Source organism: Pleurodeles waltl, chromosome 11 (assembly GCF_031143425.1).
Source record: "Pleurodeles waltl isolate 20211129_DDA chromosome 11, aPleWal1.hap1.20221129, whole genome shotgun sequence".
Taxonomy (NCBI): Eukaryota; Metazoa; Chordata; class Amphibia; order Caudata; family Salamandridae; genus Pleurodeles; species Pleurodeles waltl.
This window is the reverse complement of record NC_090450.1, coordinates 581,629,508-581,657,077: the sequence shown is the minus strand read 5'-3', so window position 1 is coordinate 581,657,077 and position 27,570 is coordinate 581,629,508. Positions and strand designations below refer to the sequence as shown.

General features: G+C 47.0%; 1 protein-coding gene across 2 annotated transcripts in view; it reads right to left on the bottom strand.

The window, feature by feature from the left end:
• Positions 1-27,570, bottom strand: part of GPAT4 (glycerol-3-phosphate acyltransferase 4) — a 166,585-nt gene that overhangs the window by 41,880 nt on the left and 97,135 nt on the right. For both annotated transcript variants that reach the window (XM_069214077.1, XM_069214076.1), the window contains 6 exons: positions 27,385-27,478; positions 26,939-27,054; positions 26,109-26,164; positions 13,890-13,975; positions 12,892-13,020; positions 6,357-6,436 (listed from right to left, as the gene is read on the bottom strand). In XM_069214077.1, the coding sequence (XP_069070178.1) occupies positions 6,357-6,436; positions 12,892-13,020; positions 13,890-13,975; positions 26,109-26,164; positions 26,939-27,054; positions 27,385-27,478 (561 nt within the window). The remainder of the gene's footprint in view (positions 1-6,356; positions 6,437-12,891; positions 13,021-13,889; positions 13,976-26,108; positions 26,165-26,938; positions 27,055-27,384; positions 27,479-27,570) is intronic.

The window sequence follows — 27,570 nt, the reverse complement described above, 5'->3', positions numbered from 1 at the left end:
CTTGCAATGATAAATCACAGATATTTGCAGTGTGCCGGATGTATGGGAATGTGTAAATAAGTATCTTTCAGATCGAATGCTGTCATGTAACTCTCTTGCTGTAATAGAGGAATAACGTCTTGCTGTGTGACCATATGGAAATGCTCTGAAAGTATGTGTAGGTTGAGAGGCCTGAGATCGAGAATTGGTTTTAAGGAACCATCTTTCTTTGGTATGAAGAAGTATAGTGAATATACTCCTAACCCCTATTGGGATAGGGAAACCGGTTCTATCGCCCCTTTGAGAAGAAGGGACTGTACCTCCTCTTTTGAGAGAATGAGATGGTCATGTGAGAACTTGTGAAAACAAGGAGGCATATTAGGTTGAGTGGAAATGAGTTCTAGACAATAACCATGTTGAATAATTGATAGAGCCCATTGGTCTGTGGTGATAATGGACCATTGGGGTTAAAAAATTGCCAATCTTCCTCCTGCTGGAGACGTATGTGCTGTGGGAATTTGTAAAAAGTCACTGTTTTGTATTAGAGGGAGATCCTCTAGAGGTGGATGCTTTACCCCTCCCTCTATTATTTGCACCTCTATAGGATCCACTAACTGAACGCCTGATGTAAAAGTGGGCTCCTTGCTTATTTTGTTAAGTGGAAGGTTCAGTGGTTGATGTTTTAAAACCACCCTAAATTGTGGCCTATGAAAAGCACCCCTGGAGATTGTAGGTTATAAGCCCCCCACCCCCATGGCTTTAGCTGTTTCAGAGACCTTCTTTAATTTGTCGATAATGGCATCTATCTCTGGGCCAAATAAATGCTCCTTGTGAAAAGGCATGTTCAAGACTGCCTGTTGAATTTCTGGCTTAAATCCTGAATACCTCTTATGAGAACACTAGTGTTTACCCCACGTGCTGCTGTGTCAGCTGCATCAAAAGCACATATGATGGTTACTGGAGATGCCCTATCCTTCTGAACTTATCTCCTGTTTTGGCATTTCTGTTGAAGGTATTGTGATAAATCTTCCATTTTGTCCCAATGGGCCCTGTTACACCTCGCCAGGAGTGCTTGAGAATTTGCAATTCTCCAATGGTTAGCAGCTTGAGCAGCCACTCTTTTGCCCGCTGCATCCAGTTTTTTACTCTCCTTATCTGGAGGAAGAGCATCCCCTATTGACTGAGTTATCACGTTTTCGTGCCGCACGTACTACTATGGAGTCTGGTGGTACTTTTTTTTTTTTTTTTATAAAAAAGTTGGATCTGAAGGTGCAGCTTTATTTGTCGTCTACCCTTGGTATAATGATTCTTGCTCTAACAGGTTCTTTGAATATGTCAATGGCATGTCTCAGAATGCCTGGTAGCATGGGTAGAAGCCGGGTTTGGGGGGGGGGAGGTTTGAGAGAGAGTGACAAAGAAGAAACCCTCTTCGATTGGGTCCGTATGCATCTGCTCATTATGATATGCTGCTGCCCTTGCAGTGATTTGATTGCATGCAGTTGCATCCTCAGGGGGAGGAAGGCCTCGCTGGATAAAGGTCAGGGTTATTAGGGAGTATGGGTTGTGGATTGTATAGATGCCATTGAGCCACATCTTGTGGAGCATCACCCAAGTCATCTCTATGAGGTGATGATGCTTGAGGAGTCTCTTGTGGGTGAATAAAGGATGTGGGTGATTATGGTGGACTGGAGGGAATTACAGGAGAGTGAGGTGGAGAAGGTGGATGTTGTTCTGGAGCCTTGTCTTTTTCTTTAGAGACATTTAGAGGAAGGCGGAGTGTCCAATGTTTCTTGGAACACAAGTCTCCTTTTGGCTGGAATAGGACGAGAAGCCATGATTCTTCCTGTTCCCTTCTATATGGGAATTTTGCGCTGTCAAGCATCCATCACTTCTAAAATAGGCTCATGAAGAAATCTCCTCAGAAGCAACTGTAGACTGTTTGCCAACTATACTTTTTGGTTCTGAAATCTTTGGTAATTAATGCTTTTTTCCAAATGGAAAGTGTCCGCTCTGAAAAAGATGGTAATGTAATGTTTCTTCAGCTTCGAAAGTGGTTGGCTCAATCCCAAAACAGAATGGGAGGTGGTTGCCTGTTTAGTCCGTGCAGAAGGCATTTTGGTCTTCATGAATTTCAGTGCCGAACCAGAGGGTGGGGCATCCGAATGCCGTTTTCGGATCCTACCATGGCTCAAGGGCAGTGGAGGACAGATTACCAATTTAGAAGTCTTTTTTTTTTTTTTTTTTTTTAAAAGAGTCTTTGCGTTGTGAGATGGTGCTGGTGTATTCACGTACTGCACCGCTGGAATGGACTGACTCGCGATATCCGAATCTTGGTCCAACTCGGAGTCTCGGATCGACAGGGCTGCTTGATGTCAGACTTCTTGCTGCACGTGCTCTTCTCCGAGGAGGTCAGGGTATCGTCTGTTGTCTTGGACACCATCTCTAACCAACGTCTCTTCGGTCCCAGAGTGTCTTTTTCGATCGAAAAGACTTACAGGCATTGCAGGTCTCCTCCTTATGTTCAGTGGACAGGTATAAATTACATACCAAGCGTCGATCCGTGTATGGAAACTTGGAGTGATATTGAGGACAGAATCTAAACAGAGTATGTTCCATTAGCCTATCATTCTCAGACTACTGTTGTCGAAGAAGGCCCAAGAAGGGTGTGGACGCCCTGAAGGGTATTAAACCGACCCAGACTATGAAGATCGGATCGATTTGTAAAAGTTGGGAATATGCAATCGAAAACTATATTGTTGTTGATAGAAAGATGGAAATTAAAGTTTGAAAAATACCAAACCAAGAACCACTGGAGGGAAAGGAAACACTTCAGAACCAGACGGCAGAGAGAAAACAATCTAACAAATAACTTGTTGCCCATGTGCACTATCATGGAGAAGAAGATCACTCGATCAGGTGAATCAAAGATTTTTCAAAGAAAAACAACTTGTAACACTCTGAGCCCAACACTAGATTGCAGGCTTATGCAAAGCATGTGTACCTACAGCTACACATGCCATTAAACATCGTGTTACCCAGTAGTCTAGATCAAAGTTAAGTCCTTTGGCCAGCGAAAAGCAGGCAGAGGTTTAAGCAAACGAGAATAATACACAGTTTGCCTTGTTGATAATGGGTCTCAGGTAAGCTGCCAAAAAAACAGATACCGAGGACTCTGGGTCCAAACTCCTCAAGATCACCCAGAAAAATCACGACATGGTTGGTATACAACACTATCCTATCAGACACCGCAGGAGCCTATTACAGGCCCCTGAACAAGGAGTTTATTCACAGCCATCAAGCCAGGAGTTTGATCGCAATAGCGAACAATAAAAACACAAGTCTCATCTCCTGTTGTATCGGAACGGGTCAATCAGTGCGCCTTCCAATAACACTCTAGCACTCAGGTCGCTGTATTATAACTGGACCCAACTGAAAACCTGGGTCCAAAGTTCAGATTGCTTAATAGACGGAACAGACGTTCCCACCAGACAAAGGACTTACGGAAATCCACTATCAAGAGAGCATGGGTGCCTTGTATCTTATCCACAAACGCATTACAGACGTTGAATGTTGTGCCATGTGGCCTGGCGGGGCATGAAACCAGAATGGTACAGGTGAACCAGCTTGGTGATCAGTGGCAGCAGGCTAATCACCAGGTCCTTGGCCCAGAGTTTCACTTCAATGTTCAAAAGGGAGATGGGGCGGTAAGAGAAAATGGTCAGACAAGTGACTATGTTTAGGTATGACCACAATGTCAGCTAGGCGCAAGTCCAGATCCGCCAATTCTACATCAGCCAGAGAAACACCATCTCTATGCCTTCAAAAAGACTTCATGTAATGGGCCCAGTAGTTGGCTTCTATATAACTTGAGGAACTCTGCTGGATAGCCGATGCGGGATGTCTCTCTCAAGTGTCTGTCAGGAAGCATGTATGCAGGTCTGTCACAAAGGAGTGTTGAGTCTACTTCTGGGTGTGGCCCATATAGGTCCGCGTGGTAGGAAGCAAAGCATTAATCAATGGCAGCTTCACCAGTGTATCTGGTGCCCAACAATGCAGATATACGCAATGGACTTGCAGCGAGTTGTGCTGGTACAAAATCAATGTAACATCTTACTCACCTTGTCTCTACAGTAATGAAACACTGAGCAGCAAGCCACACCATCCGTGCCTTATCAAGAGCATTGGCAGAACGGCAGCCTCCTTATGTAAGGAATCTTTAGGTACGGAGGAACATCAGGACACCTCTTACTCGGTCTCAGGCTCTAAAATGCAGGTCGGTCTCGGTGCTCAGCTGAAATGTGGCCAATAACCTTGACCTTAAGCGCCTCCCAGAAGGTCTCTGGGGACGCAACTAAACTTTTGTTTATTTCTAGGTAGACAGTTTGGATATGTTTCTTGGTCGGTGGCTCCATGCTACCAGGAACTTTTAGGTACCAACCTAATCAGGATGGGCACAGGCCAAGTCACAGCTGCATCTACTGGACACTGGTTGGACAGGCCCCTGGCATGGATATGGACATCCACAATTCTATGGGACTCCAGTTGTATGAGGTGATTGACCTCCACTCCTAGAGGAATCCTCCTATACCCCCGGCCTAACTGTTTTTAGGCAGTGTTGTGGACACAAATAGTCACTTGATTGCGTACCCCAGTCTTGGCGGGTGGCCTCTCCCTCTCAGGTTCCCACAAAAGAGAGGCCCTCAATGGGTGTTGCCACTGAGTTTGTGAGGGCTGGTGTCCAACTTCCTGGCTGAAGCCCTGCTGTTGGTGTTTCTGAGACTAGTGGGAATCCTTTTCTGCCTGGTCTCCTGGTGGGCATTCTTCCTCTCCTGAAGGATCTGCATAACTGCAATCCTCCTACTACCGTCACATTTTTGTGGTCCTTTTGGTGCTGCAGTGGCTCGTCCACAGCTCAAAGGTTTATGGCTCTTGCCGTGGCTGGCTCTTGAAATGCTCCTTACCTTGGGTCTAGGATGCTGAGGGGCATAGGCCTATATATGTTTGCCTTTTGTGATGGGATCAGTGTTTAAAGGAGGAGGCACAAGTCCACCCTCTGTTCCTCGAGCTGGACTGCCACCCTCTAGATGAGTCCATTGTACATGGACAGATCATCCTGTGGTGAGGGTCTCGAGGCGTAGTTGTCGACACCCTCTTCGGGGGATTCAGTGTCAGGAGCCAGACAAATGTTGTGGAGCTACCCCCAGAATTAGAGCATGGCGGATTCATCTTCGTTATAGTCAAAGAATTCCTCTTGCTCCTTCTCCTATAGCTCCAGCGTAGAGGAGGCCTAAAAGTCAAGTTGCTAAGCCTCGGTCTCTCAGTTCCTGGGGTTTCGCTTGGATGTGAAAACCCTTTAAAGGAGTTGAAGTCCTTTTGCAAGAGAGACTATTTTGGCTTTGTGCTGGTATTTTTCTCCCCGCTCGATTTCAGTCATCAAAGATGCCTTTCTTTTTTAAAGCAACAGCTCTTTGGTGCCTGGCTCCATGCCCTTGTCCTTCTGTCATCAAGTGTTTTGATGCGGAGGTAGCATTTGAGGGCCTAAAGTTTGCACCTTTTGGGGCATGTTTAGCTTCTGCTGCTTCTTTTCAGCATCCCTCGCCACCCTTCTTGCGTCTTCTACCCTTTCGGCGTCAATGAATTTCTCATCAGCATCTGAATCTCCTCCCTGTGCCGGTTCAGCCTCTTCAGGTGTTTTTATCCTCTTCCTCGATGGAGGCCCAGATCCTTCAAGGGCTCTTGTGTTCTCTGGGTATCGAGCATGGCATGTTGCACTAGACATTACTTTGTGTTTGCTGGACATATTTGGCGCAAGCTTCTCCGGAGCTCCACCATCATGCTTCCAGACCAAATGGCGTAAAATAATCAGAAGATGGTAACTACGCATAGGAACTTCCAGGGGGCATGCCTGACGTTACACAGGGGATGGGCCTACCACCAAAGATAAGACGATTCGAGACCCAACTACTACATGGTGGAATAGATGCTCAGTATGTAAATCCAGATAAAGATTCATGCTATAAAACTGTACTTACCCAGACCCCTTTCGTCACTGTTGAAGAAAATTTAAATTAAAAAAAAAAACACACTAAATCCCATTAAAACCTTTGATTTATCATCATCATTGTACACATAGGACATACCGAGAAAATCTTAAGGAGGTTAATTTTTTTACACCTCAAATGCCTGGAAAGACAAAAAATGGTACTCAAACCGATTAATACAGTTTTTGCTGGGATGGCAGAGGACTAGGAGACTAAATTAAATATCATCCTGGTTTGGATGGCTTTACCCAAACTGACAGCCCACTAGGTAGAATGATTTCATACATCTGGATGCGACTGACACAGCCACCCAAATAAAGATGGTTCTGTACTCACCACAAAAGGTCCACAAGGCCTCCCTGCCGTGCAATGGCTGACTTCACCCTGTTAGCAAAATGGACGGCATCCTCACCTTCCTGTGAATGGAGAAACAGTGAAGTAGACTGAGTGATATTGTTAGAACTCCTGACAAGTGTCCTATTCTTGCAATAAGTGGAAGGAGGCTTCTTTATCCTCGTCACATATCAGTGGATCATGGAGGCCTGTACCTCTCCCTTTATCATTTCCCCACATCCTCTCCCCAGCAGAGTGGATGGCTTATCCCTTTGATAGTACCAGACTCTCCTGACCATCCCACAGTGGCTTGGAGGTCCTGTTACACTCCATTTCAGAGAATAGTGAAGAATGAAAATGTCACTTACCCAGTGTACATCTGTTCGTGGCATCAGTCGCTGAGATTCACATGGTATGCATGAGCTCGCCATCTGGTGTTGGGTCGGAGTGTTACAAGTTGTTTTTCTTCGAAGAAGTGTTTTCGAGTCACGGGACCGAGTGACTCCACCTTCTGTGCTCATTGCGCATGGGCGTCGACTCCATCTTCGATTGTTTTCCCCGCAGAGGGTGAGGTAGGAGTTGTACTATAGTAATAGTGCCCGCGCAATGAAAAATGTAAGTATGTACCTATTAAAGGATTAAGTAATATATATACAAATGTACAAAATTGAAGGTAACTTCTGAACTGCTACAGGCTTCCGGGGAGGTGGGTGGGTCCATGTGAATCTCAGCGACTGATGCCACGAACAGATGTACACTGGGTAAGTGACATTTTCAGTTCGATGGCATCTGTCGCTGTAGATACACATGGTATGCATAGACTAGTAAGCAGTTAGTTCCCCATAAGCGGTGGTTTAGCCTGTAGGAGTAGAAGTTGTCTGAAATAGAGTTCTTAATACAGCTTGACCTACTGTAGCTTGTTGTGCGGATAGCACATCTATACAGTAGTGTTTGGTGAATGTGTGAGGCGTAGACCAAGTGGCTGCCTTACATATTTCTTGCATTGGGATGTTTCCTAAAAAGGCCATTGAAGCACCTTTTTTCCTTGTTGAATGTGCCCTGGGAGTAATGGGCAGTTGTCTTTTTGCTTTAAGGTAGCAGATTTGGATGCATTTAACTATCCATCTGGCTATACCTTGTTTTGATATTGGGTTACCTGCATGAGGTTTTTGGAATGCAATAAATAGCTGTTTAGTTTTTCTGATGTTTTTCGTTCTGTCAATGTAGTACATTAATGCTCTTTTGACATCTAATGTATGTAGTGCTCTTTCAGCCACAGAATCTGGCTGTGGGAAGAATACTGGTAATTCTACCGTTTGATTTAGATGGAATGGAGAAATAACTTTTGGTAAAAAATTTGGATTAGGTCGTAGGACGACCTTATTTTTATGTATTTGTATAAAAGGCTCTTGTGTTGTGAACGCTTGAATTTCACTTACTCTTCTTAGAGATGTAATGGCGATGAGAAAGGCAACTTTCCAGGTGAGGAATTGTATTCCGCAAGAGTGCATGGGTTCGAAGGGTGGGCCCATGAGTCTTGTTAGAACCACGTTTAGGTTCCATGAAGGAACAGGTGGTGTTCTTGGTGGTATAATTCTTTTAAGCCCTTCTATGAATGCTTTGATAACTGGTATCCTATACAAGGAAGTTGAATATGTAGTTTGCAGGTATGCAGATATTGCTGCAAGGTGTATTTTAATAGAAGAGAAGGCTAGCTTTGCTTTTTGTAAATGGAGCAAGTAATTTACTATATGTTTTGGAGTTGCCTCTAGTGGTTGTATCTGATTATGATGGCAGTACCAAACAAATCTTTTCCACTTACTTGCGTAGCAGTGTCTAGTGGATGGCCTTCTGGCCTGCTTTATGACTTCCATACACTCTTGGCTAAGTTGTAAGTGTCCGAATTCTAGGATTTCAGGAGCCAGATTGCTAGATTCAGCGATGCTGGGTCCGGGTGTCTGATCTGTTGGTTGTGTTGCGTTAACAGATCTGGTTTGTTGGGCAGTTTGATGTGTGGTACTACAGACAGATCTAGCAGTGTTGTGTACCAGGGTTGTCTTGCCCACGTTGGTGCTATTAAAATGAGTTTGAGTTTGTTTTGACTCAATTTGTTTACTAGGTAAGGAAGGAGAGGGAGAGGAGGAAAAGCGTAAGCAAATATTCCTGACCAGTTCATCCATAGGGCATTGCCTTGGGATTGCTTGTGTGGGTATCTGGACGCGAAGTTTTGGCATTTTGCGTTCTCTTTTGTTGCAAATAAGTCTATTTGTGGTGTTCCCCAGAGTGTGAAGTAGGTGTTCAGAATTTGTGGGTGGATTTCCCATTCGTGAACTTGCTGGTGATCTCGAGAGAGATTGTCTGCCAGCTGATTCTGGATCCCCGGAATAAACTGTGCTATTAGACCAATTTGATGGTGGATAGCCCACTTCCATATTTTTTGAGCTAACAAGCTTAACTGCGTTGAATGTGTTCCTCCTTGTTTGTTTAGATAATACATCGTTGTCATGTTGTCTGTTTTGACAAGGATGTATTTGTGGGTTATGATTGGTTGGAAAGCTTTTAGTGCTTGAAAAACTGCTAATAATTCTAGATGATTTATATGCAGTTTTGTTTGATGTATGTTCCATTGTCCTCTTATGTTGTGTTGATTGAGATGTGCTCCCCACCCTGTCATGGAAGCATCTGTTGTTATTACGTACTGTGGCACTGGGTCTTGGAAAGGCCGCCCTATGTTTAAATTTATACTGTTCCACCATAGAAGCGATAGGTAAGTTTGGCGGTCTAGCAACACCAGATCTAGAAGGTGACCCTGTGCTTGAGACCACTGTGAGGCTAGGCACTGTTGCAAGGGCCTCATGTGCAGTCTTGCGTTTGGGACAATGGCTATGCATGAGGACATCATGCCTAGGAGCTGTAGTATTGTTCTTGCCTGTATTGTTTGGTTTGGAGACATGTGTTGAATGACCCTGTTGAAATTGTGGATCCTTTGTGGAGTTGGCGTTGCTACTCCTTTTGTTGTGTCTATTATGGCTCCTAGATATTGCTGTACTTTGCTTGGCAGAATGTTTGATTTTGCAAAGTTGACGGTGAACCCTAAATTGTAGAGGGTTTGTATGACTTGATTTGTGTGGTTTGAGCATTGTGTGAGCGAACTGGTTTTGATTAGCCAGTCGTCTAGATACGGGAACACATGTATTTGCTGCCTTCTGATGTGTGCAGCGACTACTGCTAGGCACTTTGTGAATACTCTTGGAGCGGTTGTTAAACCAAAAGGCAATACTTTGAATTGGTAATGTATTCCTTTGAATACAAACCTTAGATATTTCCTGTGTGATTGATGGATTGGTATATGGAAATATGCGTCCTTGAGGTCTAGGGTTGTCATGTAGTCGTGTTTTTTGAGCAATGGTAACACTTCTTGTAGTGTGACCATGTGAAAGTGGTCTGATTTGATGAATGTGTTTACTACCCTGAGGTCTAGAATTGGTCTCAGTGTTTCGTCCTTTTTTGGTATCAAGAAGTACAGTGAATAAACTCCTGTGTTTATTTGTGTGCTTGGTACTAATTCTATTGCATTTTTTTGCAGTAATGCTTGAACTTCTATCTCTAGAAGTTGTGAATGGTATTTTGATAAATGTTGTGATTTTGGTGGTATGTCTGGAGGGAATTGCATGAATTCTATGCAATAACCATGTTGGATAATTGCTAGGACCCATGTATCTGTAGTTATTTTGTCCCATGCTTCGTAATATTGATGTATCCTCCCCCCCACTGGTGTTGTGTGGGAGGGGTGAGTGACGTGTGAGTCACTGCTTGTTGGTAGTGTTTTTGGGGCTTTGAAATCTTCCTCTATTCCTAGGAAATTGCCCCCCTCTATACTGGCCCCGAAAACCTCCCCTGTACTGTCCCTGGTAGGTGGGCGGTGCGGACTGTGAGGTGCTAGCTTGTGTGGCCTGACCCCGAAACCCTCCTCTAAAAGGTGTTTTGCGGAAGGTGTTATAAGATCCTCTGCTCTGCGGGGAGTAGAGTGCGCCCATGGCCTTGGCAGTGTCAGTGTCCTTCTTGAGCTTTTCTATAGCTGTGTCGACCTCCGGACCGAACAGAAGTTTCTCGTTTACTGGCATGTTAAGCACTGCCTGCTGAATTTCTGGCTTGAATCCAGACGTTCTGAGCCATGCGTGCCTACGGATGGTAACCGACGTATTAATGGTTCTTGCGGCCGTGTCTGCTGCATCCATGGAGGAGCGTATTTGATTGTTGGAAATGTTTTGACCCTCCTCAACAACCTGTTTTGCTCTTTTTTGCAGATCTTTTGGGAGATGTTCAATGAGATGCTGCATCTCATCCCAGTGGGCTCTGTCGTATCGCGCTAACAGCGCTTGTGAATTTGCGATGCGCCACTGGTTTGCTGCTTGGACAGCAACCCTCTTCCCGGCTGCATCGAACTTCCTACTTTTTTTATCTGGGGGAGGTGCATCCCCAGAAGTGTGTGAGTTTGCCCGTTTTCTGGCAGCCCCTACCACCACAGAGTCTGGTGGCAGCTGAGAGGTGATGAAGACAGGGTCCGTAGGAGGCGCCTTATACTTTTTGTCCACCCTAGGCGTCACTGCCCTACTTTTAACTGGCTCCTTGAAAATGTCCTTTGCATGGCGTAGCATGCCTGGGAGCATCGGCAGGCTTTGGTAGGAGCTGTGGGTTGAGGAGAGGGTGTTAAATAAAAAATCATCCTCTACTTGTTCCGAGTGTAGTTCCACATTATGGAATAGAGCTGCTCTAGCCACCACTTGTGAGTAGGCTGTGCTGTCTTCCGGTGGTGATGGCCTAGTTGGGTATGTGTCTGGGCTGTTATCAGACACTGGTGCGTCGTACAAGTCCCACGCATCCTGATCTTGGTCGTCGTGGCTCATGGCGGTGTGAGCTGGCGAATGTGATGGGGTGTAAGTTGGCGAAGCCGGAGTTACAGGTGGAGGCGAGGGAGGAGGTGTTACCTTTTGTGTTGTTTCTTGCTGAGGAGTAAACTGAAGCGTTCTCTTTCGTTTGACAGGTGGAAGGGTACTGATCTTCCCAGTCCCCTGCTGAATAAAGATACGCTTTTGCGTGTGATCCACGTCAGTGGATTGCAGTTCTTGTTCAAATCTATGTTTCTTCAGTTGAGAAGACATAGAATGCTCTTCGGTATAGGAGCCAGAAACAGGGTCTGATGTCGCTTTTTTCGGCTCCGAAAGCCCTGTCGATTGTTTTTTCGGCTCCGAGGTAACCTTCCTCTTTTTCGGTGCCGAAAATTCTTGGCCTCTATGGTCTTCGGCGCCACTGTCTCGGCGTCGATCGGTGTCGACACCGAACTCTCGGTGTCGATGCTTCTGTTTAGCACTCTCTCGGTCCCGAGGAGGCTGCGTGCCGGTGTCTCGACCGAAGTCGGACGATCTCGACACTGAATGGGCCTTTTTCGGTGCCGATTGTTGGTCACCGAGAATTTGGGTGGAGCCATGGCCGGTTGGCAGTGGCGTCCCCTGGGCCTTCTTTCCTTTTTTAAGGTTTGATCTCGACGTCTTACTCACAGTTCTTGTAGAGTGTAGCTCGTCGGAGTCTGAATCCTGGATGGAAAAGGATTCCTCCTGTTCTTCTTCTGTCTCGAACTGTCGACGCTCTTTTGGCGTGGACGCCATCTGCAGTCTTCTCGCTCGACGGTCGCGCAGAGTTTTTCGGGACCGGAACGCCCGACAGGCCTGGCAGGATTCTTCACTGTGCTCGGGTGACAGGCACAGATTACAGACCGAGTGCAGGTCCGTATAAGGATATTTGTTGTGGCATTCGGGGCAGAATCGAAACGGGGTCCGATCCATCGGCGTTGTCCTCCACGCGGTCGGGCCGACTAGGCCCCGACGGGGTGCCGAAATCTACCCCGAAGGGCACCGAAGCGCTTCGATGTTCAACGCGTCGTCGTATGTGTCTATCTCTAACCGGATCGCAACGATACCGTCGAAAATCTTCCGTCTTCAGCTATCTTTCCGTTCCGAAACTCGGAGCGACATGAACACGTCCGAACCCGATGGCGGAAAGAAAACAATCGAAGATGGAGTCGACGCCCATGCGCAATGAGCACAGAAGGTGGAGTCACTCGGTCCCGTGACTCGAAAACACTTCTTCGAAGAAAAACAACTTGTAACACTCCGACCCAACACCAGATGGCGAGCTCATGCATACCATGTGTATCTACAGCGACAGATGCCATCGAACCTTTATTTTCTGTCACTAAGTCTGGCCTATCTCATATATAGCCCTTCTTGCTAGCTGGGAATTTGACTTGGTGTCTCTCTCTGCGTACAACAAATGACAAAATATTTCTTCTCCCCATCAGTGGATATTCAAATCGTGTATTTTCACAGGTCCAGAGGCTCACCCTCTACCTAAGCAGTCCATACAAGTACTTCTCCTCAATACAGAATATAGGATTTTATGCCACCTGGCCTTTGATTATCATGTAGTCCTAAACTCCTGGAGGCCCTTGTACTCAAAACTGGCAGGTTATGGCACCTACCTCTCTATTCATGGGGGGAAGATACCACACACTGCACACAATGGCCCAGCTTGTCATCATCCTGAGCAGGTAGTTCACCATCCCATATTTGCTGCTGTTCCAGAAAGCATCTCCAAATCGCGGGTCATACTGTGGAAGTAACAGTGAATATCCATCAAGAAAAATGTGTTGATCTACAAAGGGAAGGTAGGACTGGAGCCAACAACTCCAAGAAAGCAAACCATACACTCACCGGATGCATGCCTCCACTCCCATCCACCCCTGTAAAGTACTAGAAAAGTCCAGACAGTAACTGCCTTCAATCCAGTCCCATGCATGTGAAGATGACAAGTGCACCTCCCACAACAATCTATTGTCTAGTTATCGGACTATATGCAAACAGTATAGGGCCCTCTTTCAGTCCTATGTGTGTACCAGTAATGTGCAACTCTCCGCCAACGCTAGTTGTGTGAAGGTAATGTGCATCTGTACTTCAGTGCTGGGTGAGAGCAGGCAATCTGAGCCTTCTTCAGTGTTAATTTACTGCAGGTAAAGTAAGCTTCTTCTCCAGTACTATGGGTGTGCATGCAACATGTTGCTCTAGTCTTTAGTGCTTGACAGTACATGGAAGATGTTCCCTTCACAGGTTTTCAGAAATGTGCACCTGAAGTGTACCTCTTCAGTGCTGTGATGTTGGTTAACATTTGCTGCTGCCCCACAGACTGGGGGTGTGGGTAATGTTTGTCCCGTCAAGCATCGGGTACATGTAAGCAATGCGTGCTTCTCCACCAGCGTTAACTATGTGCAGGCAACAAATGCTTCTTCAGTGGCATGTGCGGGTAATGTGCACCTATACTCAATGCATGTACAAGTGTGTCTAGTAAAGAATGAATTATGTACAAGTAATGTGTTACTTTCCTCTATCTTCTGAGGCCTTACCTTGATGGCAACAGGGTAAACGTAAAGAATGAATTATGTACAAGTAATGTGTTACTTTCCTCTATCTTCTGAGGCCTTACCTTGATGGCAACAGGGTAAACTGTGGCTCCTATTTCAAAACTTCCCTTCTTGAACATCATCACTGACGTGTTGTTGATGCAGGTACCTTGGGAAAGTACAAAACACAAATTAGAACAATTTACCTCAACTCCTTTTAATGTAAATTCTACAGATAACGGGCACCACCCTCATATTGGTGCGTGAGGTGTCCTAAGTTGTGACAAACCAAGGGCACTCCAACTCCCTCAACGGAATGACTGTGACAACAGGTTCAGCTGAAAGTACTCACATCCCTTCTATGCTTTTAAGATTTGATCCTGTAAGTATTGTAGGAATCTGTGAACCATCTCTATACAACCGTTGCTATAGGTTATAAAGAAAAGTTACCTGCAGTTGACAGGGGAGGTGAAAGAGGTGACCAGCTGGGGCAAGATGGTTTAAGGGAGGATGTGAATGGAGCAGATGGGTGGGGTTTTAGTGTGGCCTCGGTAGGGAGGTGATATGAGAAAAGGGGACCAGAAGAAGGTGGGACTGAGGAAGAGGCTGGCCTGCCAGAGAGGAAAGGTGACTTAAAGATTGACAGGGGAGAGTAACCTGCAATTTAAGGGTCATGAAGACTATGAGCCCACTATGGTAAGGCGAGGTGAGGGATGAGGGTATTCTGCAATGACAGTGGATGACCTACAGAGAGGAATGGTGGGGGTAGGTGAAAAGGCAGCCAGAAGAGGGGAGAAAGGCGGGTGATTTAGATTGATGTAAGGGACTTCTATGTGAAGGGTGGGAGAGGAGGGGAAACAAGATCATGTTTTACCCACAAAGAGGAGCGGAGGGACAAACTGGCCAGCGAGGAAGATGGTGAACGAGGGAACCACCTATGAAAGGTTTTCCGTGGCATTAGAAAGATGAAGTGACCTTTTGTGTGAAGGGTTAGCAGTGGGTGTTGACAGAGAATATGACCAGCTGACTAAAGAGACGTGCAGATAAAGGATGATGCAAGAGAGCATGACTCTTTCCACAGAAGTTAGATGTGGGAGAAAGTCTATTGCTGAGGTAGGTGGGGGTCAGGGGAAGAGCAACCAGAGGGAGTGGAAAGGTGAGGGATAACACGTTAACCGGATGTAAGTGCAAAAGACCTCCAGTGGAGGAAAAGGGGTTTCATGGAGGGGGACTGTTTGAAGGAAAGGGTGACAAGTAGAGGTTAGAAAGAGGGGCTCCTAAGCGATGAAGCAGGCGATAGACATTTGCAGACAGGTTGATGAGCTAAAGATGTTGGCTAGTGTAAGAAGAAGAGGTTGACTTGTGAAAAGCATGGAGATGAGGGAAAAAGTCACCTGCATGGTGAAGTGTAATGATGGAGACCAATGACTGACAGATGTGCGGGGTGGGGTCAGTATAAGAGAAAGCAAGGAGCAAAGAGAAGATGATCTGCAGGGTGATGCAATTACATGGTCACAGAGGCACACAGTGCAGGTAGACCAGAGCCTGGCACTGTTAATCATTGGAATGGTTATGAATGAACCTTGGCTGACGGCACTACAGGCACAAAGGGATTGCTCGATACTCCGTGCTAGCATGGCCCTTTGGCTGGCAATGCTCAGGAAGCAGCGCTCCCTGGAACTGCAGAAATCTAGGAGCTACCCCGGCTAAAGCACCATGGCAGAGCCAGACAGCTGGCAGTGCCAGATCAGAAATGATTTGTACTCTGTGGCGTGCTTACTCTGGGACCTATAAATGCAGCTGCCAGGAGGAAACATCTCGTCCAACTTCTTCGCCCCTCCGAGCTGGACCACTACTGAGAAGCTAAGATACCCTGTCTACCGGGATGCACCAAATACACCAGTTTGCAAAGACCATATCAGATGCCAAAGTAAGTAAATGTTCGAAGTCTCATCTCTCCATGGCCAGCACAGTCAGCCTTTATGGTGTTAGACATTGACGAACACAGCCAGAAATTGTGCTACTTCACACAGCAATGCCTGTTTGATAGTAATGTTATCCTTCCTTCTCAGCTGAACATACAACGGACTAGGGTGAGACCCCTGGGGAGTATCTGGATTTAGTCTATCCAAGTAAACACAGTGGTCAGATGTGGTGCAATCTAAATATGTTTAGAGGAGGCACCATGTTTTTTCCCCCCTTAAGCTTAGTTGACACTGTGTCCATGGGATCAAACCGGTTTTACTCTAATGACATTTTACCCATACATTTCCAAAGCTTGTTCAGACTCGGGCCTTTGGGATTGTAACGAGGTCTAATTGTGGAATATACAGCCAGACAGGCTTGGGCAGCTTAACTCCCCACTTGGTGTCTTGGCTTATCTTTAGCAGTAGGTCAAGGGTATACATGGAAAGAAGTCAACACTCCAGCATTTTAAAACTAGCTCTACATCACATTCTCTCTCTGTGGTATCAGTTGCTCTTGTCAAAGAAACTGTTATTTGTGGCCCAGAACCCAAAGATACAGACAGTTGGTGGAAGCTCGTACTATGGTGATGTCAGGAAGTCACAAATGACCACTGGCCTACTCAAGGCAGCAGACAAGGTTCAGGACATTCATGGTCTTTTGTCTGCTTTACTTGCAAATGTCAGGCCTTGCTTACACTTTCATCAGACTTCATTTAGCAGCAGTTGCCGCTAACCTTCAGAACAGAGAACATGCTTCACTATTCAAAGTTCCAGTCATAAAAGCCTTCATGGGAGGCTTTAAAAGAGTTATTCCACCCAGGGTACCACCTGCGCCCTTGTCAAATCTCAATGCTGTTCGCTCAAGTTATGGGCTCTCCTTTTGAACCACTTCACTTGTGCCCTTTGCAGTTCCTTTCCTGGAAAGCAGCCTTCTGAGTGACCATCACCTCTCTTGGAGCCTGCAGCTCACTCACATGTCTAACCTTGGAGGAACCTTTTTTCCAGATTCACCACAATATTGTAGTCATTAGGAGAAACCGCAAATTACTCCCTGTGGTGATCCCTACCTTCAACTTCAATCAAAGTACACCTCAATCAAACCACTGAACTCGCTATTATACCCACATCCACATTCATTGGCAGGGAGAGCTCTTCACACACTAGATGCCAAGAGCCCTCATGTATTACATTCCCATAACAAAACCCTTTTGTAAAACAGAGCAGCTCTTTGTCTCTTACTCAAAACCACACAAGGATTGTGTCCCCTCCGAAGCGGGAATCGCATGGTGAGTGGTCAAATGTATAGAGATGTTATGCAAAAGCCAAGAGACCTTTGCCAGTGCCGCCCAGACCCCACTCAACCTTCAAGAAAGGGACAGTCTGGAATTTTTTAGGTAGTATTCCTATCGCTGAAATCTGCAATGCAAATACCTGATCAATTTCACACAGTTTCACCAAGCTCTACTGAGTGGATATTCTAGTATGCCAATGTAAAGAAATGGCTCCCTGTTGCAGTTACCCCCCACTTTTTGCCTGATACTGATGCTGACTTGACTGAGAAGTGTGCTGGGACCCTGCTAACCAGGCCCCAGCACCAGTGTTCCTTCACCTAAAATGTACCATTGTATCCACAATTGGCACACCCTGGCATTCAGATAAGTCCCTTGTAACTGGTACTTCTAGTACCAAGGGCCCTGATGCCAAGAAAGGTCTCTAAGGGCTGCAGCATGTCTTATGCCACCCTAGAGACCCCTCACTCAGCACAGACACACTGCTTACAAGCCTGTGTGTGCTGGTGAGAACAAAATGAGTAAGTCGACATGGCACTCCCCTCAGGGTGCCATGCCAGCCTCTCACTGCCTATGCAGTATAGGTAAGACACCCCTCTAGCAGGCCTTACAGCCCTAAGGCAGGGTGCACTATACCATAGGTGAGGGTACCAGTGCATGAGCACTGTGCCCCTACAGTGTCTAAGCAAAACCTTAGACATTGTAAGTGCAGGGTAGCCATAAGAGTATATGGTCTGGGAGTCTGTTTTACACGAACTCCACAGCACCATAATGGCTACACTGAAAACTGGGAAGTTTGGTATCAAACTTCTCAGCACAATAAATGCACACTGATGCCAGTGTACATTTTATTGCAAAATACACCCCAGAGGGCACCTTAGAGGTGCCCCCTGAAACTTAACCAACTAGCTGTGTAGGCTGACTGGTTCCAGCAGCCTGCCACACTAGAGACATGTTGCTGGCCCCATGGGGAGAGTGCCTTTGTCACTCTGAGGCCAGTAACAAAGCCTGCACTGGGTGGAGATGCTAACACCTCCCCCAGGCAGGAGCTGTGACACCTGGCGGTGAGCCTCAAAGGCTCACCCCTTTGTCACAGCCCAGCAGGGCACTCCAGCTTAGTGGAGTTGCCCGCCCCCTCCGGCCACGGCCCCCACTTTTGGCGGCAAGGCTGGAGGGAACAAAGAAAGCAACAAGGAGGAGTCACTGGCCAGTCAGGACAGCCCCTAAGGTGTCCTGAGCTGAAGTGACTCTAACTTTTAGAAATCCTCCATCTTGCAGATGGAGGATTCCCCCAATAGGGTTAGGATTGTGACCCCCTCCCCTTGGGAGGAGGCACAAAGAGGGTGTACCCACCCTCAGGGCTAGTAGCCATTGGCTACTAACCCCCCAGACCTAAACACGCCCTTAAATTTAGTATTTAAGGGCTACCCTGAACCCTAGAAGATTAGATTCCTGCAACAAGAAGAAGGACTGCCCAGCTGAAAACCCCTGCAGCGGAAGACCAGAAGACGACAACTGCCTTGGCTCCAGAAACTCACCGGCCTGTCTCCTGCCTTCCAAAGATCCTGCTCCAGCGACGCCTTCCGAAGGGACCAGCGACCTCGACATCCTCTGAGGACTGCCCCTGCTTCGAAAAGACAAGAAACTCCCGAGGACAGCGGACCTGCTCCAAGAAAAGCTGCAACTTTGTTTCCAGCAGCTTTAAAGAACCCTGCAAGCTCCCCGCAAGAAGCGTGAGACTTGCAACACTGCACCCGGCGACCCCGACTCGGCTGGTGGCGATCCAACACCTCAGGAGGGACCCCAGGACTACTCTGATACTGTGAGTACCAAAACCTGTCCCCCCTGAGCCCCCACAGCGCCGCCTGCAGAGGGAATCCCGAGGCTTCCCCTGACCGCGACTCTTTGAACCTAAAGTCCCGACGCCTGGGAGAGACCCTGCACCCGCAGCCCCCAGGACCTGAAGGACCGGACTTTCACTGGAGAAGTGACCCCCAGGAGTCCCTCTCCCTTGCCCAAGTGGAGGTTTCCCCGAGGAATCCCCCCCTTGCCTGCCTGCAGTGCTGAAGAGATCCCGAGATCTCTCATAGACTAACATTGCGAACCCGACGCCTGTTCCTACACTGCACCCGGCCGCCCCCGCGCTGCTGAGGGTGAAATTTCTGTGTGGACTTGTGTCCCCCCCGGTGCCCTACAAAACCCCCCTGGTCTGCCATCCGAAGACGCGGGTACTTACCTGCAAGCAGACCGGAACCAGGGCACCCCCTTCTCTCCATTCTAGCCTATGTGTTTTGGGCACCACTTTGAACTCTGCACCTGACCGGCCCTGAGCTGCTGGTGTGGTGACTTTGGGGTTGCTCTGAACCCCCAACGGTGGGCTACCTTGGACCAAGAACTGAACCCTGTAAGTGTCTTACTTACCTGGTAAAACTAACAAAAACTTACCTCCCCCAGGAACTGTGAAAATTGCACTAAGTGTCCACTTTTGAAACAGCTATTTGACAATAACTTGAAAAGTATACATGCAATTTTGATGATTTGAAGTTCCTAAAGTACTTACCTGCAATACCTTTCGAACAAGATATTACATGTTAAATTTGAACCTGTGGTTCTTAAAATAAACTAAGAAAAGATATTTTTCTATATAAAAACCTATTGGCTGGATTTGTCTCTGAGTGTGTGTACCTCATTTATTGTCTATGTGTATGTACAACAAGTGCTTAACACTACTCCTTGGATAAGCCTACTGCTCGACCACACTACCACAAAATAGAGCATTAGTATTATCTATTTTTACCACTATTTTACCTCTAAGGGGAACCCTTGGACTCTGTGCATGCTATTCCTTACTTTGAAATAGCACATACAGAGCCAACTTCCTACATTGGTGGATCAGCGGTGGGGTACAAGACTTTGCATTTGCTGGACTACTCAGCCAATACCTGATCACACGACAAATTCCAAAATTGTCATTAGAAATTGATTTTTGCAATTTGAAAAGTTTTCTAAATTCTTAAAAGACCTGCTAGGGCCTTGTGTTAGATCCTGTTTAGCATTTCTTTTAGAGTTTAAAAGTTTGTAAAAGTTTGAATTAGATTCTAGAACCAGTTGTAGATTCTTAAAAAGTATTCCAACTTTTAGAAGCAAAATGTCTAGCACAGATGTGACTGTGGTGGAACTCGACACCACACCTTACCTCCATCTTAAGATGAGGGAGCTAAGGTCACTCTGTAAAATAAAGAAAATAACAATGGGCCCCAAACCTACCAAAATACAGCTCCAGGAGCTTTTGGCAGAGTTTGAAAAGGCCAACCCCTCTGAGGGTGGCAACTCAGAGGAAGAGGATAGTGACTTGGAGGACAATTCCCCCCTACCAGTCCTATCTAGGGAGAACAGGGTCCCTCAAACCCTGACTCCAAAAATAATAGTCAGAGATGCTGGTTCCCTCACAGGAGAGACCAACACCTCTGAAATCACTGAGGATAGCCCCAGTGAAGAGGACATCCAGTTAGCCAGGATGGCCAAAAGATTGGCTTTGGAAAGACAGATCCTAGCCATAGAGAGGGAAAGAAAAGAGATGGGCCTAGGTCCCATCGATGGTGGCAGCAACTTAAATAGGGTCAGAGATTCTCCTGACATCCTAAAAATCCCCAAAGGGATTGTAACAAAATATGAAGATGGTGATGACATCACCAAATGGTTCACAGCTTTTGAGAGGGCTTGTGTAACCAGAAAAGTAAACAGATCTCACTGGGGTGCTCTCCTTTGGGAAATGTTCACTGGAAAGTGTAGGGATAGACTCCTCACACTCTCTGGAAAAGATGCAGAATCTTATGACCTCATGAAGGGTACCCTGATTGAGGGCTTTGGATTCTCCACTGAGGAGTATAGAATTAGATTCAGGGGGGCTCAAAAATCCTCGAGTCAGACCTGGGTTGATTTTGTAGACTACTCAGTAAAAACACTAGATGGTTGGTTAACTGGAAATGAAGTGTGTAACTATGTTGGGCTTTATAATTTGTTTATGAAAGAACACATTTTAAGTAACTGCTTCAATGAAAAGTTGCATCAGTATCTGGTAGACCTAGGTCCAATTTCTCCCCAAGAATTGGGAAAGAAGGCAGACCACTGGGTCAAGACTAGGGTAACCAAAACTTCCACTGGGGGTGACCAAAAGAAAGGGGTTACAAAAACTCCCCAGGAGAAAGTGGGTGACACTAGAAACAAAGAAAAAGAGTCCTCTGTAGGCCCCCAAAAACCAGAACAGGTGGGTGGGCCCCAAGACACAACCCAAAACAAAGGTGGGTACCAGGGTAAGAACTGGGATGCCACTAAGGCATGGTGCCACAACTGTAAACAGTCTGGGCACCACACCAAGGACACTTCTTGTCCCAAAAACAAACCTCAGAACAAAATTCCAGGGGTAACCAGTATAGCCATGGGAGATGACTCTTCAGATGAGGAGGTCTTCATAGCCTTCAACTGGAAACAGGGCCCAACAGGTGAGTTGGAGATTCCAGAGGGAAGTAGACACTTCCACCACCTACTGGTGAATGGAATCCCAACCACTGCCCTGAGAGACACTTGTGCCAGTCACACTATTGTGCATGACAGGCTGGTGCTCTCAAACCAGTACATCCCAGGTGAGACTGCCAGGGTAAGAGTTAGCCTAGACAGGGTCACTAAGAGGCCTGTGGCTTTAGTACCCATAGAAGTGGGTGGCACTCTTAGCTGGAGAAGGGTAGTAGTCAGTACAGACCTCCCCCTTGATTGTCTCCTTGGAAATGACTACCCAGAGGTTAGTCAGAGCTCAAGAGAGGAACTGGTCCAGTGCCAGTCCTCTCCCAAGGTTTCTGGAAGTCCTGCCTCTGCAGTAAATGCAAGCAGGCCCCAGAAGAAGAAGAAAAGAAAACAGAGTAGGAAGGGTGGACAACCTTTAGCCAAGGTTACAGCAAGCCAGGGAGATTCTGCTCCAGTAGGGGAGAACTCCAAAAATGGCCCTGATAAAGTCCAACCTGACCCACAAGAAGTCCTGGCTAGTCAGGCAACTGTTAAACCTGAGTGGGTGGCTCCTCAGCTAACAGAAGAAAGAGTGGAAGAAGGGTGTTCACTACAAGATGTGGTAACCCCCCACTCCAATACAGCAGACAGGCAACCTGAACCCAAAGAAGCCTGTAACTTAGCCCCTTCCCTTTTAGGTGAAGAGCTAAAGGTGTGGTTCTGGGCACTGACAGCTGTCAGTGGCCTCTGCTGGGTGTTAGCCTTTATGGCTGCACTATCCTTGGCATGGTGGTCTGACCCCATGCCAAATAACAAGTTAGGCCCCCTGACCCTGTTGGTCATGGTGGGGTTACTCCAGCTCTGGGTAACCTCTTTGGGTAAGCTAGGGGTGACCTTGGCTAAGATAAGATTAGCAGAGGTGGATACCTCTGACCTCAAAATAGAGAGAATGGGTGAAGACATAAAAAGCACAGACAAGAGGCAGTTCAGACTAGGTCCTATCACTGTGGAAGTGGGTCAGTTCCCCAGAGGGAATGACCTGAACAGGAGGATGTAAGGCAGAGTAGGCCCTGCAACAAACCAGCCATTTCCTCTACTCTTCCTCGCCTGACAGACTAGGAAGACTCTTCCAGCGTTGGCTGAGTCTCCTGGCCTGTGGGCTGGGGGGGGCTTGTGTAAAGAAATGGCTCCCTGTTGCAGTTACCCCCCACTTTTTGCCTGATACTGATGCTGACTTGACTGAGAAGTGTGCTGGGACCCTGCTAACCAGGCCCCAGCACCAGTGTTCCTTCACCTAAAATGTACCATTGTATCCACAATTGGCACACCCTGGCATTCAGATAAGTCCCTTGTAACTGGTACTTCTAGTACCAAGGGCCCTGATGCCAAGAAAGGTCTCTAAGGGCTGCAGCATGTCTTATGCCACCCTAGAGACCCCTCACTCAGCACAGACACACTGCTTACAAGCCTGTGTGTGCTGGTGAGAACAAAATGAGTAAGTCGACATGGCACTCCCCTCAGGGTGCCATGCCAGCCTCTCACTGCCTATGCAGTATAGGTAAGACACCCCTCTAGCAGGCCTTACAGCCCTAAGGCAGGGTGCACTATACCATAGGTGAGGGTACCAGTGCATGAGCACTGTGCCCCTACAGTGTCTAAGCAAAACCTTAGACATTGTAAGTGCAGGGTAGCCATAAGAGTATATGGTCTGGGAGTCTGTTTTACACGAACTCCACAGCACCATAATGGCTACACTGAAAACTGGGAAGTTTGGTATCAAACTTCTCAGCACAATAAATGCACACTGATGCCAGTGTACATTTTATTGCAAAATACACCCCAGAGGGCACCTTAGAGGTGCCCCCTGAAACTTAACCAACTAGCTGTGTAGGCTGACTGGTTCCAGCAGCCTGCCACACTAGAGACATGTTGCTGGCCCCATGGGGAGAGTGCCTTTGTCACTCTGAGGCCAGTAACAAAGCCTGCACTGGGTGGAGATGCTAACACCTCCCCCAGGCAGGAGCTGTGACACCTGGCGGTGAGCCTCAAAGGCTCACCCCTTTGTCACAGCCCAGCAGGGCACTCCAGCTTAGTGGAGTTGCCCGCCCCCTCCGGCCACGGCCCCCACTTTTGGCGGCAAGGCTGGAGGGAACAAAGAAAGCAACAAGGAGGAGTCACTGGCCAGTCAGGACAGCCCCTAAGGTGTCCTGAGCTGAAGTGACTCTAACTTTTAGAAATCCTCCATCTTGCAGATGGAGGATTCCCCCAATAGGGTTAGGATTGTGACCCCCTCCCCTTGGGAGGAGGCACAAAGAGGGTGTACCCACCCTCAGGGCTAGTAGCCATTGGCTACTAACCCCCCAGACCTAAACACGCCCTTAAATTTAGTATTTAAGGGCTACCCTGAACCCTAGAAGATTAGATTCCTGCAACAAGAAGAAGGACTGCCCAGCTGAAAACCCCTGCAGCGGAAGACCAGAAGACGACAACTGCCTTGGCTCCAGAAACTCACCGGCCTGTCTCCTGCCTTCCAAAGATCCTGCTCCAGCGACGCCTTCCGAAGGGACCAGCGACCTCGACATCCTCTGAGGACTGCCCCTGCTTCGAAAAGACAAGAAACTCCCGAGGACAGCGGACCTGCTCCAAGAAAAGCTGCAACTTTGTTTCCAGCAGCTTTAAAGAACCCTGCAAGCTCCCCGCAAGAAGCGTGAGACTTGCAACACTGCACCCGGCGACCCCGACTCGGCTGGTGGCGATCCAACACCTCAGGAGGGACCCCAGGACTACTCTGATACTGTGAGTACCAAAACCTGTCCCCCCTGAGCCCCCACAGCGCCGCCTGCAGAGGGAATCCCGAGGCTTCCCCTGACCGCGACTCTTTGAACCTAAAGTCCCGACGCCTGGGAGAGACCCTGCACCCGCAGCCCCCAGGACCTGAAGGACCGGACTTTCACTGGAGAAGTGACCCCCAGGAGTCCCTCTCCCTTGCCCAAGTGGAGGTTTCCCCGAGGAATCCCCCCCTTGCCTGCCTGCAGCGCTGAAGAGATCCCGAGATCTCTCATAGACTAACATTGCGAACCCGACGCCTGTTCCTACACTGCACCCGGCCGCCCCCGCGCTGCTGAGGGTGAAATTTCTGTGTGGACTTGTGTCCCCCCCGGTGCCCTACAAAACCCCCCTGGTCTGCCATCCGAAGACGCGGGTACTTACCTGCAAGCAGACCGGAACCAGGGCACCCCCTTCTCTCCATTCTAGCCTATGTGTTTTGGGCACCACTTTGAACTCTGCACCTGACCGGCCCTGAGCTGCTGGTGTGGTGACTTTGGGGTTGCTCTGAACCCCCAACGGTGGGCTACCTTGGACCAAGAACTGAACCCTGTAAGTGTCTTACTTACCTGGTAAAACTAACAAAAACTTACCTCCCCCAGGAACTGTGAAAATTGCACTAAGTGTCCACTTTTGAAACAGCTATTTGACAATAACTTGAAAAGTATACATGCAATTTTGATGATTTGAAGTTCCTAAAGTACTTACCTGCAATACCTTTCGAACAAGATATTACATGTTAAATTTGAACCTGTGGTTCTTAAAATAAACTAAGAAAAGATATTTTTCTATATAAAAACCTATTGGCTGGATTTGTCTCTGAGTGTGTGTACCTCATTTATTGTCTATGTGTATGTACAACAAGTGCTTAACACTACTCCTTGGATAAGCCTACTGCTCGACCACACTACCACAAAATAGAGCATTAGTATTATCTATTTTTACCACTATTTTACCTCTAAGGGGAACCCTTGGACTCTGTGCATGCTATTCCTTACTTTGAAATAGCACATACAGAGCCAACTTCCTACAGCCAACAAGCTAATACTGGCCAGGCTGTACTCTATACACTTTTCCAGTCCTCTGCAACACCCTCCGGTAAACCACTGCTTTACAGTCTATGCACAGCATGTGTATCTGCAGCTTCATATGCACAAATGCAAAATGTTACCCTGTAAAGCATCTGTCCATGGCATGTAGTGCTGTAGATTCACATGCACGCACATCCTTTCCAGAAGCCTAAGAATCTTTTCATACATCTTTCTTTCTTCATTCCTTTGCATGGTGGTCGTCTTCTTTATTGCCATGCTCCATTTTCATCCTCACCTGCCATCCAGCAAAAACAATCTAACAACGAAGACAACAGAGAATAAGTGGAATCACTATACCTTGCGACTCCGTCTTCTTCGAGGAAAAGTAAGTTGCACACATCAAAGCCCAACTCTAGATGGCAGGACTATGCACAGCATGTGAATCTACAGCACTACATACCATGAACAGATGCTTACAGCGTAAGTAACTTTTTTTTACTGTCACTTTCAGAGTCCACAGTTTTGAGTTATTGAACAGCTCCTGTCATTTAGGCCAAGTGTATGTAGTCAACTCTATTCACTCTGAGACTCTAAAATACTTCTAACCCACAACAAAACAAAGCACTCGAATGCACCTCCTTTCACAGACTGTGGACAATGGAAAATGCTTTTCTATATCTACCTCTTACCTTCAGGAAAGATAAGGATGGGCAGCTTGCTTTGGTCTTGAGCGTGATCAGTCAACCTGCAGAGGGTGAAGGGAGGAACACAACTGGATAAGACCAGATATATGTCACCGAAAAACAATCGTCAACAACTTGCCAAAGCTACGTCAGTGAGATCACCAGAGCCACTACGTGTTTACAGCTAGGTCACCGACCTGCTGACCACGAGAACTGAATAAGGACAACGAAAGTCTAATAGTTCACACGCCCATCAACCATTGATTAATTTTAAAGGCCCCACAAACGTCATTGTTAGTTTTATAAGTGTTGCTCATAAGTGAGTGCTGGAGAAACTTGGAAGTTAACAAGAGAGAGAGATTATCAGAGTAGTGATCTGACAGAAGGCAGCGAGGTAAAAAAAACTTGGTTGCTGTCTAACAACAGGACAGGTGCAGAGCAAGCACCTCGCTGTCGCTTGAGCTGTTGGTCTGAGAAGCCCAGGAACATTTTCCGGTATGCCAGCATAATATCATGTATCTTGGAGTTAAAATTCTTATGCAAAATTTCCTAAATTACCGAGGATGCCATGTCCGTTTAAAAATGTTAGCACGGGCGCAAAAGAACAACCTAAAATGATCAGAGCATGCCGACTACTGTTCTCAGCACTGTTTTGGCGCTGCTTTTTTGTATTCAATATATGCTTGTGGTGTGAATTTTATGCTAATTTACAGCACTAAATGCCAAGTTTTTACATAAAAGGAAACCACAAATATTTCACACATCCTAGGAGGTACAGGTTGCACAGTCATGTAAATATCGTCTCAAAAGGACTGACATTTAGTCGGCTTGGTTACCTTTTGGCCACGAGATGGCGATCTTTCACTTCGGAACGTTCAAACCATACATGGGGACACGACTTCACCATAGCCCGCTGGATCACCCCCATCAGCCCACCATGAATCTGACCCACCTAAGGGCGGAAGGATAAGCAACCTCAGGCACAGAAGTAAAAAATAACACAATCTATATTGCAGGAGCGCTTATCATAAAATGCCGGCGACACCTTAACCCCCGGAAAGAAACGCCAAGTCTGTATCTTGGGATGTATATTTTTTAAGCCTATTGAAGATGGCGAATGTGTGCGCGTAACTTCATTAGAAAGCATTAAGGCCACAGTAACAGCTGGGAGGAAAGTGCATACTGTTAGATTTCTCTGCCTGAATGACTCGAGTGTAAGGTAACAGGAGTGGTCTGAATCGCTTGTCCTGAATACCAAAAATCCAGGGCAGGAAGCTCTTACCATAGCGTAGTACCCGTCACTCGCCAGGACAATGACATCGATAGGAGATGTGTGATTTGCCACGCAGATCCCACCATTTTTTGGCCGGTTTTCACTGAAATTCAAGAGCAGCACATGAGAAGTCTAGCGACAGACAATGACGAATATAGCGATGCGTGTAACATTCCTTCCTCAGCCGCCTCCGCT